At 45.3% G+C, this 15,788-nt stretch overlaps 1 protein-coding gene across 1 annotated transcript in view; it reads left to right on the forward strand.

Annotated features, from left to right (window-relative positions):
- Window positions 1-1,097: 1,097 nt before the first annotated feature.
- Window positions 1,098-15,788, forward strand: part of LOC148829978 (uncharacterized) — a 131,489-nt gene continuing 116,798 nt past the window's right edge. Inside the window, exons 1-2 of the mRNA XM_088922685.1 lie at window positions 1,098-1,230; window positions 4,207-4,449. Coding sequence (XP_088778811.1) covers window positions 1,111-1,230; window positions 4,207-4,449 — 363 coding nt within the window. The 5' untranslated portion in view covers window positions 1,098-1,110. The remainder of the gene's footprint in view (window positions 1,231-4,206; window positions 4,450-15,788) is intronic.

Here is a 15,788-nt window from a genome sequence, read left to right on the forward strand (position 1 = left end):
GGATCAATGCAGCACTAAGAAGACAGTGTCACGCTCATCTGTCTGAAATTATAAATAAACAATGAGAGTGGTTTAGAAAGCTACAGGGGCAGCCCTGTCACACCAGACTGCAGCAGAGTTGTGCTCACTATATTTGTTGGACATTAAATGCATAAAGGAGATTATTTGTGGGATTAAGCCCTGAATGCAGAAAACTGTTAACAATTATCAACTCGTTCAATTAGTGGTACAATTAGCTTAACTGGCTATGAGTTTACCTGTAGCCAAAGTCAGGAGACACAGGGGTCCTGATATCCACACACCTGTGTGTGATGAAGAGGGACACGACAGGGCTGGGCAGTAGCGTGTAAGTGTACAGGTGTGGGTAAGAGAGGGCTGTGAAATCTGAGCCGCGCAGCAGCTGAATATTAACTCCATCAGCGTTGCACTCTGAGCTCGAGCTGATGTTCAGCACACAGCCTGGCAGGAGTGACCTTTAGACTCGTAGAGGGATGTAACTTCACGGTCATGAAACTGCTGAGGAGCAGTGTTTAAAACTCTTGCGGTTAAAATCCCCGTTCTTGCACTGCTTATGGTCGTGGCCAACGAGGACAGCTTCAATTTCCGCAGTGTCTTCTGATCCTCCCCACAAGTCTGGAACCTCTGCTCGGGGCGGGCCAGCTGCAGCACAAGAAGAGCACGCGACCAGAGCGCCCTTCTTTACACAAAGGGTTGCGGGAGTGTGCCACAAGCTAAACCCAGGCACCTGGTTGAAGCAGATACATGCCTTCCTTCAATATAGTCCGAGATCCTGGGATTGATTAAGTAATAAACAGGCTAGGCTGGCCAAGTAGCCTCATCTCGTTAACACACTATAAACAGGTTCAGATGGAAACAGTTTAGCAGTTTATTCGCTTCCAGATTGTCATCAGCGCCTTGAGGCCTTGTGGTTTTGCAGGTTGAATATTGACAGCACCATTAGTTTCTTTCAGCATGCCTGGGCATTGAAACTAAGCCCCCGCGCAGCTTCCTGAAGTGGGTCAGCGGACAACATTTTTTTTCCCCCCTGTCGGTGGAAGGGGACTCGGACGGTGTTTTATTAAAAACCTGCCTATTTCTTGTTGTTGGTTTATGGAAGCTCCGCCAGTTCCTTGCAGGCTGACCTGGAGGTCTCCCTGTTTTCAGAGAAATCCCGCAACTACACGCAGCTCCCAGCAGCCGCTGGAACCGAGGAGTGGAACATGTAGCGGGGTGAGTGCGGAGATACAGTACTCCCGTTGGGACAAGGGATGACAAATTAATTCGATTTGTGGGATTAACTGTTTATGGTTCCATTATTTTTCTAGTTGTTCCAGACCTTTGGACTGCACGGTTTCATCCGTTTTACCCGTGATTTTCAAAGAAAACACAAAATGCACGTTTCCTCATTATTTCGTAACATTGACAAGGATGATCTTTCTAAGAGGTTCAAGCGTATGGGCTACAGAGGAACAAACATATATTCCAGATTAATTCCACGCCAAAAAGTAAAGTAGAAGGAGGGAAAAAACAAAAACGTTTATCCTTCTTTACACCCGAAGAAAGCTCATTAGCCAACTACGTCTTTCTAACGTTATAAGACTTTAGATTACACCAGTCAGTTGGGGGGGGGGGGGAATAAAAAAAATCGTTAGTCCTTTTAGATCAAGGTGCAAGTCGCTCTTACACTTTGTCCGCTGTCATTATCGTCAGCATCACGGCACTTGGATTATCTGGTGTCTAACACGTGGGAAAACACCGCTAAACCACAGTTTGTAAATTATGATTGCTAAATGATCATAGTAAGATTATTTATTTCTGCGGAGACCCTCTGTTTCAGTGCTACTTTTCTGAAAATTGAATAGCTCGGCGCAAAGGCAGGTTTGAAGACGAACACTGACCACGTTGTGCATTCCGTAAAACAAATTTTAATTATGATTAATTTTTAACAACGTCATTTAAAACTAAAATTTAAATAAAATAAAGCGTGGTTTTAAGTCAGTGGTTCTCGAAGTCTGACTGGACGGTTTTGTCGATTTTTAGATATTATTGACTCTATTTGAAGTAAAGAAGTGGGTAAATGTTGGAGCTCACCTTTTGAATCTAAAACGAAGGTTGCTGCTGGAAGAGGTGTTAGTGGGGCCAGTAAGGGGCGCTCACCTTGTGGTGTGGGTCACAATGCCCCAGCATAGTGACGGAGACACTATATTGTAAAAAAGGTGCCGTCGGATGAGATTTAAAACTGTGGTCTTGACTATGTGTGGTCATTAAAAATCCCAGGGCGTTTCTCGAAAAGAATAGGGGTGCTTCCAGTCACTGATCTTTACCAGTCATGGCCTCCTATTAATCCCCATCTCTGAACTGGCTTCCTCACTCTGCTCTCCTCCCCACTGAGAGCTGGTGTGTGGGGAGTGTACTGGTGCATCATCCAGGTGGGGCTGCACACTGGTGGTGGTGGAGGGGATCCCCATTACCTGTAAAGAGTTTTGAGTGGAGTGTCCAGAAAAGCGCTGTATAAGTGTAAGGAATTAATTAGTAGAGGACCGTGTAAAATTATATTTCAGATCTAAAGAAAACAAGCTAAAAGTAAAATAAAAAATCTGTTGGCAGTGTTAATCTTTCAAGAGTTTGAATATGGAAAATAAGAATAAGCAGAAAATGAAAGACTATCTTCTAAACTGGGGTTTAAATTCTGATAGTGATCATAACGTTTTGATGCAGATCTGAATCATAAAAAAATTGTAATTTTAAGAGAACACTGCCAAGCACAGGAAAAAATCCTAATGAAGCCCTTTTCTGTTTTCATTACTTTTTAAAAAACTCAAGCTTGCACTTTGAACATTAGTCCAAGAGGGGGAGATACAGCACCAGAAAAATATTTCTCCTTCAACTTCCTTTTCCTCTCATTTCTAATCTCTAATGAGGTGACTGTATTGATTGTACTTTGAGAATGGATGACTGCTTGAATCTGACAAGTGCAGTGATGCCTTCAGTGACAAACTAGAACCTGAAAAACCTGAGCACAAACACAGAACTAAGTTCAAGTGCTACAGAAAAAAAACCACTGAGAGTAACTGCTCTCACTGCAGTTTTTTTTTGTAAACCTGGTGTTCAATTCTATTCTGGCTTCTCGCACATAGAGATTTTCACATTTAGATGGCTTTCTAAGGCAGGACTGAGAGCTCTTGGCTGGTCTCTTCCCTGGACAGGGTGCCTGTCCATCACAGGGACACAGGGAAAGGGTCAGTTTAGGGCAGCCAATCAAACCTAGACAGCATGTCTTAGAGAGGTGGGAGAAGCCACACAACCACTCGAACACCATGACTACTGCACCCAGGTTTCTGAGTGTGAAAATGACCCGGGACCCCAGGGCTGTAAGGCTGTGAGGTAATAACAGCCACTCCTGCTGCATCACTCTGTGCACTTTCAACATTGATGGAACAGAATTTGAAACAGAACGAGCAAACGCAACATTTTGCTGATTTCTAATGCTTGATCCCTTTACAAAGTTTGCCAAGATGTTGAATTACTGCTGAATGAGCCACTGTTTGAAATAAATGTTGCATGCTGTTCTTGGTCCGTTGTAAGGATATTGTAATAAGATAAGCAACAGGATGATTCCTGGCTCTATACATCAATACTTGATGTTTTTTCTGGCATCCTAATGGCTGTGTTCTTAATCTGATTCCAGTTGTTTCAGTTATTTTAATAAAGGGGACATACACCTGAACTAGCTTTAATTCAAAAGATTAAGCCTTTCTCAAGAGTCTGGGAGCAGTGAATTCTGAATAGAACCTCATCAGATCATAAGAACCCAGTGTCAGTGCGAGAGCCAAGATGTTTCCGAGGGAGATGAGTTCAGACCAGATGTTTTGACCCGTGAGCATCTCGCTCAGTTTTTATTTGCCTCTTTTACTTCAAGAACCTAATTGCCTGAAGGATTATCTGCACAATCAGGCCCTTGTATCACCTGCGCAGGTATTGAGCTTTGAAAGACAACCCAGGGTTCCCACAGGGCTGCAATACTGACCCTGGACCAAGGACAGCAGCGCTGGACATATAGAACAACGCCCTGTGTTTGGGGAAAACAGAACAACGGTGAAAAGCGCTCGGGATGTGTTGCAGAGATGGTCCTTCAGTAGCTCCATGTGTGAATGATGTCCAGGGCCAGATCACTTTAACAGCAGTCCCATTTCTCTTGACTCGCAGGCCCCCCTGTCTTCAGTACGGGTTCCGAGCAGGCCTGCGGACAGGGACCCCTGGACAGCGCGCACACGGGGACCCCCATTGCCCGCTCCTCGTGTGCCGCCTCTCTCCACCAGCCTCAGGAACGGGGCTGTTGTGTGGCTTTTACCAGCTGCGAGGCGCCGCGGACCCCGACACCAGCCCACACGCAGAGAGCCCCCACGGCAGGGGAAGCCCCCCCAGAATTCATGGGTCCGCAGGGAACAGGTAGGCCCGAGCCCGAATATACCCGTCAATATTCATCCCGCGCAAGGTCGATGAGAGCCTGACCCTCGCAGTCTTCCTTGCAGCCCTTGGCGTGACGCTGCGCTGGGAAAGCTTGGCTTTGTGCTTCCGGGGGCTTGAGTACTGTATCCGACACACTTGAGGCGGAATGACACAGGCGCGACGGGAGATCCTGTGGGACAGGCAGGGCAGGTGATGACCACAGCACCGCCCTCGGCTCGTCTTGCGTCGCCACAAGAGGGCGCCGCGCTGCGTTTTGCGCGAGGACAGCGGCTTTCAGCTCTGCTTGCTCTGCTGGTGGTGGAGCTGCTGTCGCGAGCTCTGATCCCATCAGAAATGTTTGAGGCCCTCTTTAAAAAAAAAAGTACTGATGAAAGAAACATTCTGATATTCACAAATTATCTAATTGTTCTTGGGTTATAATTAAATGAATCATAGGTAGCCCTTTCGTAATGTCGTACCACATGTTGGCAGTTGACGGAATACAGCAGTAATAATTCAATTTACATCCACAGCAGGGGAGCAATTCAACAACACAGTTTCATGCAGTACTTCTCTTAAAGAGGATGCGGAATACAATTTCACATCAAAAACCAAAATCTATTGTTACTGTGTCTTCTAAAGTCATCTCAGTCCTTAATCTCCCCCAAATTCATTAGAGTTTTCATTTCAACAGTCAAAGTGATTTTCAGCAGTGAATTTACTATTAATGAACAAGGGAAAGGTCAGTGGATAGTTGACAATTGCTCCATTTGTAAAAAAAATTACAGCTGCTTTACGACTTTATAACCCAAGCTCCGAGCTAGTAATCTCGGCTTTAGAACAAACTGAAAATTGCTACAGCAACAAGTTAAAAGTTAAAAAAGAAAAAATGACGCAATTTGCAATTTTCACTAAAAGTTCAATTTTCTTTCTCCGCTCGCACAATAGACATCTTTGGCAGATAAAAATGCAGAGTTAGAATAAATGCAAGCGTCATGAAAGTAAAAGGGGAAAAAACCCGTCAACAACAAAGGACTGGATAACCCTTTTTTTTCTGTCGTACAATGGGAGGAAAATAATGACTTTGCTGTATACTGGGTACTTTGAGGTCATCCGGTTTGACGTATCAGGCAGATTCCTCTCGGTCAGGGACGACCATGCGGTGTGTCTTTGTTCGAAGCCTGCCTGTGGCTCCAGCACAGTGTGGAGCACGGATGATACGTGGAGAGGCTGAGAAGAGAAAAGCCCTGCCAGCAGTCTTTGTGAGGCGTATCTTGCAGAACGCCTGCCATGCAGTCCGGAGCACAGTTCCTGATCTCCTCTGACCTTTTTAGCCTTGTTTGCTATATTGGTTTTAATCCTTTTGCTTAAAAAATGTTGACTTTGATGTGAGTTGTGTGCCGGTCAGAGAGTATCACTAATCTCCTACTGGAAGGAAGCTTGCAAGAGACCACAACAGTGTGTGTGTATTGTGGCAACATCCCTCCAACAAAAGCATTAAGGAGCTGTGATCCAGTTTGTATGTCCCAGCCTTTCTAATTGCTGCCATGTAGTTTACTGTGGTGAGGCTGAGAAAGGAAGACAACGTCTCGCCAGATAACTCATTACCAATCACAAATATCTGTGAATACCTGAGAAGGATCAATACCGTTCTATTAATAACTCTAAACGTGATTGTTCATGTTGGTGCAGCTGTTAGCAATGTTGCCCTGCAGCCCTGAGGTCCTAGGTTCAATTCTCAGGGTGCCATCTGGGTGGAGTTTGTATGTTCTCACTATTTTCGTGTGACTTTCCAACAGGTACAGGGTGTACCCTGGCTTGTGCCCAGTGCTTGCTGGGATTGGCTTCGGGTCCCACACAACCCTGTATTTGACAAAGTGGTTAAGGAATGAATAGATGAAAGGTTTTTGATCCTTGCCATGTACGGTTTAGTGCTGCTTCACAAACTGTGAGCTTGTACTTTCACTTTCAAATGCCCTGGTGTGTGTGTGCTCTTCCCTTTGTGGTGAAGGTCTTCTTATGGTTTACTGATCCAAGAGGGAAAAACTATTTACTGGCACAGCCAAAATGTTGTTATAGTCTTTTTTTTCTGCTTTTCAGTGTGGAATTAACCTCTGCTTGATCTTTGTCAGTCAACAAACACTGACATAACTACCCTCTTCAAGATATAAAGAGAACAGTCACACAATGCACATTGAAGTTATTAGGCATATGGTCAACAAGGCATAGTTGATATAGAAAAGAACATCGGTAAAAACCTAATTAATTGGCAATTTGAGTAAAAATATATAAAACTATGGAGGTGGAGTTGGTTGGTTTGCCGAGTTGAGTGTTTTCCACTCTGAGCTGGTAGAGTAAGTACACTCCAAACTGGGCTGTCAACTGGAGAAAGACTCAGAAATTGCAAATTTAAAAAAAGTTATGATAAGATCTCATACATGCTGCTTTAAAAAATGAAAGCCTTTTTTTCCCCTGTCAGAAACTCACGCCTTCTTCCTTCAACAATCAAAGACATAGTACGAAACCTTTTCCTCAAAGTTAGCCCAATGGATTTTGTACACTGTACTTGCATCAGGTCTGCTCGTAGTCTTCTCTGTTCCAGACACATTATTCTCCCCATGTCTGTGGAGTATATCGTACCATAATCATATTTGCTGCACATGCTTGTTAAAATAAATGTCCTTCTTGGCTTCACTGCTGTGAAGATGTAGAGGTAATCCTGTCCTGAGTGAAGGCTGGGCTGGGTTCAGGACCAGGAGCCACACTTGACGGGAGAGGGAGGGGGCAGCTGGGTAATAACGGAAAGCTGTTTTTTAGAGTAGCCATTGGATGCGTATGGACTGTTTGTTTGACAGAATAATTTCCAAAAGCATACGGTGGGCTCACCACTCAAAGCACAATGCCACTGCGGCCCAGATCCCATCTAAACTTCTACACAAATGCAAATTACCAACGGGTGAGGTTCTTAGAGAAGATTCCTTGGAGCCATCAAGCACTGGGTTTGAAACTTGGTGATCAGCATGCGGTTTGTAGATTTCATTGAAATATATATATATAATTTTTAATTGTGTGTGAGGCCTGCAAAATTCCACTTTGACTTATTACAACGAGAAGCTTGTTGGCCAGCGCTGCCGGTTCTAAGTTGTAGACCCAACCGCTTTGTCGGATGAACATGTTCCTTCCTGTTGCTCTGGAGTGAACCCTGTCATCATCACTGGCTGGTGGGCCTGCTACCCCCGGCGCTGGCGTAGGAGAAATCTGATAACCACTTCTCCGCTGGAGTCCCTAAGGAAATGGTTTTCTAATTGACACATTCTCTTATTGAATTAAGCTGCCACCCCTGCCTTCCTCTTGTTACCAATAAATATCCAGCTGTTCTCTCTAAGCCAATTTATCTAATAAAGCGAACCCACTCCCTCCCTGCAGAGCAAGTTCCCTTGTTGATGTGACGTGTAAAAAGATGCAGTATCTCATTTTAAGAAGAAGTGCTCTAGGGAGAACTGCTTTCCTCTGGCTGGCTGTTAACTGCATCTAGATCAGCGGCCTCTTTTCAAACCCATGGCTAGAGGCTAGATGTGTTTTATTGCCTATCCGCTTGCTGGGGAAAAACGGCTCAGCATCTCATGACCCCATGTGAATCTGTATTTTCAAACGCCAGAGCCAGGAGCCGGGACAGCGGTGACGCCCAATGCCATCATGCCGAAGTTTAATTCCTCACCAAAAATAGCTCCCTGGGTAGATCAGCGTCCGTTAAAGTTTTGCTGGAGACACACAAGCTCTAAAAACAGCTGCGGAAATCGCAGACGACAGCAGCCGCACAGCCAGGCAGCTGCTAAATGAACTGTTGTTGAGGAGATATTAATTCCAGCAGTTGTGCTCCAGGGAAACAACAACTCTTCCTTTGTGTGCAGCTCTGCTCTTCACCTTGGCTGGAGGGGCACGCTGGCGTGTCTGTGGGGGGAAACACTCCCTGCGTGTGTCAGAACATCCAACAATAGTGGCACAACTGTAGCCTCACAGATGCCACTTTCACTGGGGCAGTGGCACAACTTTTTACACATATTTTGGAGGTCAACTATGTGAAAGTGGCTCCTAATTGTGTGTCTGACACCATGGCAGGTGATGACTGATGAGGCCAGTAAATATTCAATGACCATTAATAATTTCATGAGAACGTCCTTTCATAAAAAATGCAAACTTTTTGTAACATGGGTGTTGCCACATAGTGCACTGACAATCACTGAATTACTATCAAATTATATGTAATTAAACTGATAATATGAGAACAGTCGCTCGTTTATTACCAGATGTCAAAAATGTAATTATTTGGAATTGCGTAATCTAGCAAGCTTGCCTCTTAGTATGTATCTTTTTATGATACAAAGTCTCACAATGAGTATTTCTTCTTCCACTTACAGCCCCAGCAATATCACTGACCCAGCTGTAGTGCAAGAAGAGAAAATGTTAAACAGAATGGCTTCTTTCACGTAACGTTTGTGAATCTAATAAACAAAACGCTTTCACCAGCAGCCTGGTTGGATCTTGCGCCATCAGATGAGCACGGCGCAAAGGTTATAAGGATGTGCAGAAAGTGGGGGGGGGGATTAAGAAAAGGCAATTTTGAGATCGGGCCTTCAGATCTGCCTTTTCCTTTTAGTTCTCATGTTCTTACATGTGAGTCATAAAAACCTTAATCATATGAGGAGGCCATGTGACCTTTCTGTCCCTTGTGTTAAACTCTAATTCATCCCAGAAACTCATGAAGGTGTTTCACGTGGGCAGTTAATGTACATCATCATGGGTGCCTTAAGGATTAACATCCCTCTGGGATAACTGGGATGAAGGGCTTCTGTCATTCATTCAGGTCCGGGCGTCACACAGGCCTGTTGTACAGAAACATGGCTGAAGAGATTTGATAACCCACCCTGGTGCAGCGTGTCCTTCGGCTCTCCTAATGAGGTTGGACGGTGACATCCAGTTATTGACTCATCGGTGGTCTGTAACACACAGTGTGGAGTTTGAACACAAGTTCAGGAGGAGGTCACACCCTAATCTCACCTAGATTCTTCCTCCCTCCACCCAGTCCTCTCCCCTCCTGCAGCTCCCTTCCTTACAGACAGCTAAAATCACTATTCTAATCTTGCCTGCACTCCACCTTCATCAGTGCCCGAAGTACTGAAATACATTTATGCATGTTTTTAGACAGTCTGTTTCCGTTTTTAAATGGAAATGACGTCTCTTCAGCAAACAGCTGCTCGTCCATTGCAATATTAAAATCTTTTGAAAGTTCATGCAGTTGAAACAAGGCCTTTGCCTTTATCTTGTAGCCTTCACAGTCTTGTGTGTCTTGTGCTGAGATGGAGCCTTGCCCTCAGCACTAGAGGGAGCCAGAGGTGGTTTTGAAATGCATATCCCTTTACTTGTGCTGATAGAGGTCAGCTGATGTTCAGACTTTTCTCTACGTTCCATGTGTTTCTCTGTATAGCAGAGTCTTGCATGCTAGAGCAGCTAGAACTTAGCTTTGAGAATTTCTTTAATAAATAATCTCACAATCTCAAGATCTTGAGGCTTTAGTGATACTCCCTGGAGCTACCACAGGAGGCTTGTTTTGCATAGAGCATTTATGTTCGTTTTCGGCTTATTTAGGGATGGAGACTGTGATCGAGGCCAAACAGCCGTGCTGCTGCTGCTGCAGACATGAGCCGTTCAGCCAGTTTCTGGGCATGGCACTCTGTCCAGAAATGCTCTGTAAAGATTTCTGTGCCACTCTGCATACAGCAGCACTCACAACTCCAAGCTGCGTTCAGTGTGTACTAGGCTGGGAAGAAAGGGCAGAAGGAAAAAAAACAAGGGTTTTGGAAGCTTCTACTGTCGCAGCTTAAGTTTAATCAAAGGAACAATAAGCACCGATCAGGGCAGCACATGGAACTTTCCCACTCTGCATAAAAGACGGTTTCTGTGGTGCTTCACCCCGCGCAGAGTTTCAGCACTGCATGCTGTGAAACAGCACCCGCCCGCAAAAGAAAGAAAGAAAGAAAGACCGAGAAAGTCAGTCTCCCTCTGTATAATGTGATTTTACACTCCTCGACGTCCGGCGGTTTGCTTCTCAGCGCACGTGGCGATGACAGCTTAGGTCCCAGGCCCCTGCCAGACGAGAGGCTGTGTGTGAGAGTGGGGGAGGGAGGAGGGCAGGGAGGGAGGAAAAGAAGGGATGGTCCTCTGCTTCTGGGTGGACAGTCAGTGTAACTCACCAAGGCTCTGATAATAGATTTATTGGACTCACAAGTTAATAATTCTGCATTTACTGCTGTCTTGCTGTCTACTGCAGCGCCTGTTTTTCCCTTGGTAGTCTGTCTTCAGGAGTCAATTAAGGGGTTTAATGCCAAACTAAAACCAGGATAGAATCCAGTTCTTTCCTTACAGTTTATTATTGCATGAAGTCTGATTCTTCTAACACAGATGAGCTGAACAAAAGTGATGTTGTGATGTTCACAAAGACCGGTTCTGACAAATGCAGCTTTTGGTGCTTTAAGCGCAGCCTCATTTGTTTGAATGGGCCTGGACTATCCTGCGGCCTGCCAGAGATCATGAAGACAAGATAATGTCCCGACTGACACTAGCCTGAGGTGGGTTGACAGGAAAACTGGAACACAAAGAAATGAGGGGAGTGCATGAAGTATAATCTGTTTAGTCTGGCACACTTCGGGGCCCAGGAAGAAACAGGAGCTCGCTTCCCGAGAAATTCCTGGAGGTTCACAGTGACACGTGCTTGAGAAAGTGGCGTTAGATAAACTCGTTGATGTGAGGAGTGCTGGAGAGCTTGTCAGACACGGGCCACAGGCCCTTCTGGCATTGTGCTGCCTCTTAACCGAGAACAAAGGCAGGTCCCTGTGTGATGGCCAGTACACTTTCACCTGCCATGGGGCTGAAACCTCTCTGCCTCTCGGGAGCGGATGGGCAAGAGTAATGGCTAACTTCCAGGGACTGGCCTTTCTACGGCTGAGAGCCCTTTTCAGTGGAAACAAGTGAGGGACCTCCCCCCCCCAGGGCGCGTTGGAGAGTGTGCAGTTGCCCGGTGTCCAGGAGCACAGCAGAAGTGTCTGGCCTTGATGATTGATGGCGCCCATGCGCTCTGCCCGGCCAGCAGGAAACAAGCTGGTGTGTTTGAGCAGGCAGGAAGGCTCCAGCTGAGGGTTCCCAGCATGCCCCCATGCCCACTGTGCTCTGTGTGCACTGGCCAACAGAGGAAGAGGCAGGGAGGAGCTGGGAGGCTAAAGGTTAGAGAAGCAGCACGATTGTGCCGGAGGCAAGGGCAGGACAGAAGACAGGAGAAAAAGCTCTTTTTCACTGTCTAATGGGAAGGAGACGTATAGTTCTGTCCTTGGCAGGAGTCTTTGTCTATGAGAAATGCTGCACAAAAACTTGTGCTGTAACAGTAACTAACTCTACAGGGCCAAGTATGTTCTTGATGCAAATAAACATTTGGATCAGATTGTGGTCTGTTGTCAATGGTCAACACTACACCTCAGATAAATTCCACTTGAAAACCCAAAAGCTGACATTATCTTGGATGAAACTAGGTCTCTTGAAAACTCTATTATCAAAATATTTCTATGTAGAAATCCATTGCTAAACATATATATCGTATGTCACAGCCAAGAGGTCCTGTTTGTGCGGGAGGGAGACTCAATGAACTTGCACAGAAAGGAAGAAATGTAGCGCTCCCCATGGGCTCCCCCAAGGGGCAGCCGTGTCCAGAGGCATACCCAGACACATGTACAGTATGTGTACATCACCCAGGGCGCCAATGACAAAGAGCTCATGTTTGATGTTCTCGGCTAACATCCATCCATTTTCTTGCTGCTTCTCCCAAATCAGGGTCACAGGGGAGCTGGGGTCTATTCCAGCAAGCAATGGGTGCAAGACAGGATACACCCTGGGCAGGACGCCAGTCCATTTCTCAATAGACGTACTGTATCTGCTTAAATGAAAGATTATTATTATTATTATGTATTATAAGCAGTCCACTGCTGAGTTTTGTCCTATCAATATACATGCCCGCCTTCCATCCCAGTCCAAATGATTCCATTTTGTTGATTCCATTGTTGATGCTTGTACAGAGTTTGTTGAGCCCTAGCAGTACTAAGAAAGTACTTCCAAACTTTCTGAATAACACAACAACAGCAGCCACTTTCAAGAGCAGCTTTGGCTAAAGAGCAGCTAGTATAAAGCTAGGAGGATGCTCTTGTTCTAGTAATAATGCCCAGTATATCCCAAGGCATAGTGCCGGTTGTGCACACTGGTACACCATTAAAAGCACACAGTTCAGTTGAGTAGTGCTACAGTGTCCTTCCCCAAGTTTGAATTGTTGTGCATGTACTGTAGTCATGCCTGTTTATAGCATGAGGCAGGAGTGTGTGATCTCATGTCACCTGTGTGACGACGCAGCACAGACCGGGACAATGATACGTCTGTAAGACAGGCTGAGGAGTCCAATCATAAGGTCCACAAGAAATGAAACAGACAGGAGAGGTGGAGAATGCCCCAGGCAGACAGGCAGATCAGGAAGGCTGCTAATAACACCATCCACGGTCTTGTAGCAAGCAGGAAACAGACGGGGATCCTGCCTCAGTCAGACGGGTTCAGGCGGAGTGCAGGGCGAGTAGGCGACAGGCTGGTTTGAGCAAGTAGCCCTTCCAAACACAACATGAAAGCCCAGTGACAGAGTGTCTGACTGAGGACAGGAAAGGGCTTAATTATCCAGCACTGATGAGGTGAATACCTGTTAAGTGGGGGCAGGTGGCACAGACAGAGAGCCCTATCATGTTCTCACTGCAGCTCGGGGTGTTCACTCACGGGGGCAGAACAACCTGCTCTCCTCAAGCTCTTACAGGTTTCTTCTCAAAGTCTTGCTCCGGATTCTGGAGAACACGGCCTTGCAAACGTTTTTACTTTATAAGGCCATGAACTGTCAACAAACTGTCAACAGAAACAGATGTTTCTCCTTTAAAGCAGGGACGGAAAACAGGGAAGGGCTGAGCCCTGACTGTCCAGGAATGTTGGTGTTGGTGTTAATGAGATGTTGGTGGCTCTATCCAGAAGGTGTGGCACAGACATACGGTATTTGAAATGATGCCTAAAATAAGCAGTGCCTCTCAGCTATACTCACTACTTCAGTAGGTTCAGCAATGACACACTTAAAAAACCTGCTGTGGAAAAAGCGAAGCACTAGAACATTTGTAAATTTGCGTGAGGCAGTGCTGGTGGTTCAGGCTAACGCATTCTCAGGAGTGGAGGAGGTCAATGCCTTTGGTCTGCACTACACTGCCACGGCCTGGACGGGCTCCGGGCCGAGAACGAAGAGAAAGCCCCTCCAGGGACCCTTGAGAGCTCCTGCAGCACCAAGAGGAGCTGCTGGTTGAGCGTCCCTGGCTGTGAGTGCGGTAACGCAGACGGGGCTGCAGAAGGAACACTTTTAAAGACCCAAGCTCCGGACAAAAACAGAAAGACGGGAGACAAGAAACAAAGGCACAAATTGAGAGCGTTACAGTTAACGTCTCCCACTCGTTTATTGTTGGCTAACAGGCTAACTCTTAAACAAATCAACATTTCTTCCCTCTTGTGTCCTTGTCGTTCCTTGTTTCCTCAATGAAACATTTACTGTGGCATTTAAAGGACTAGGTCACTTACCACTAATTAGCTGGGCTAATTACCATCTTTATTATTTTTTGGCAATGAAAAACACAATCCATTATATTCCCTTTCCTGACACTGTAAAACACATTATATTGTATTTTATTGCATTTTCTTATTTTATTGTTTTTCTACTACTATATTTACAAATCCTCACCATTTCACTAATTTAATGCATTTTTCTTTTTCTCTCCTAAATTAAATGTTTTTTATTAATTCACCATTTTCAGATTTTACCAGAGGTGGTAAGAAAAACAATATGTCTTTCTAACCATAAAGAAAGGACATGTACTTTAACTGCTTATACTGGCAAGTGATCTGTGCTACATTTGATTACAAACTGTATTATTCACCAGGAGCAAATGTGCCTTTAACATTGTCATCTTTCAGATGTTGTCATGAATGGAGATATGTTCAGATCTGTGTATTTGGGCTTCAGAACCTCCTGCTGTTGACTTTTTAAATTAATGAGTCCTTATGAACTCCTACGCCAGTGCTGTGATGAACCTTATTATTTACTCAGTAATCAAAGCCTATAGTCCCTTAGAAACTAATTGATTGTGCACATTGTGAAAGATCGAGTAACTTCCTGTGGCACACAGATTCACAGTGCTTGCCTGTCAGGCTTCCTTCATAATGAAAAGGATATCATTCAACAATGACAAATTACCGTAAGGCTCAATATTAGTACTAACACAGGAAAAAAATAAAGCTGCTAGCCATCATAACAAAGATTAATTTAACTCTGGTGCTCAGTCATAATATTTGTACCATTTATCTCTTTTCATTTTCACTTGCTAATTTATATAATATAATAAACTAATTACATTATACTTAATGCAATGTTTATATATGAAAAGAAGTTTAAAGGCCTGGAAAAATACATCATGCTCAGTCACAACAAAACTACAAATGATATTTGGGACAAAATCAAATACACTTCCTTTAACCGTAATGTAAAGGTGTTACAATTTCCAGCATAACACAATAATCCGCCCTGTGTCAAAGCTGGTTAGAAAAGAGGAAGGCAGCTGTCCAGCTCTGCTCTGTGGTCACTCGAAGTCGCGCTGATGGGTATATAGCTTTCACCGGCCTGGGAGGGAGGCTCCCCAGGTCATCGTCTGTCAGCCGTTTCTCTTTGTCTACCAGCTTTGCATATTTCACAGCGCTTTCATTTTCTAGTCCTGTAGTCCTGGGAGCCCCACTATAGAATGGCAGAGAAATATTGTAGCCCCTGGTTTTTTTCCCCCCGTTTGGAAGGATCTCAAAATCAACATTCTTACATAAACCGCACGTATCAACATATGCAACTCAATAAGATCCCAAATTCTCCAGCATGAATTCCTAGTCCCCCCCCCCCCTTTAAGCCACGAATGTCACTTTTTCCCCCAGCAAACAAAACGCACTGTGATGGCAGCGGGAAACGGGCCCGGAGCTGTCCGTCAAGCCAGGGGCGGCAGAGCCGGGTCGTCCAGGGGGGGGCAGTGCTCTTCCAGCAATGGGCTGCTCAGCCTCCCCCCCGCGCCCAGCAGCCCCCCTCCTTCCTCTCCCCCTCCTCCTAATCCCTCCTCCCCCGGGTCTCCATGGCGACTGCCCAGACAAGCAGGTGATCCATTGACAGGGAGCAGATGGTGTCCCGTGGAGGT

This window comes from Atractosteus spatula, chromosome 8 (assembly GCF_055471065.1).
Source record: "Atractosteus spatula isolate fAtrSpa1 chromosome 8, fAtrSpa1.hap1, whole genome shotgun sequence".
Taxonomy (NCBI): Eukaryota; Metazoa; Chordata; class Actinopteri; order Semionotiformes; family Lepisosteidae; genus Atractosteus; species Atractosteus spatula.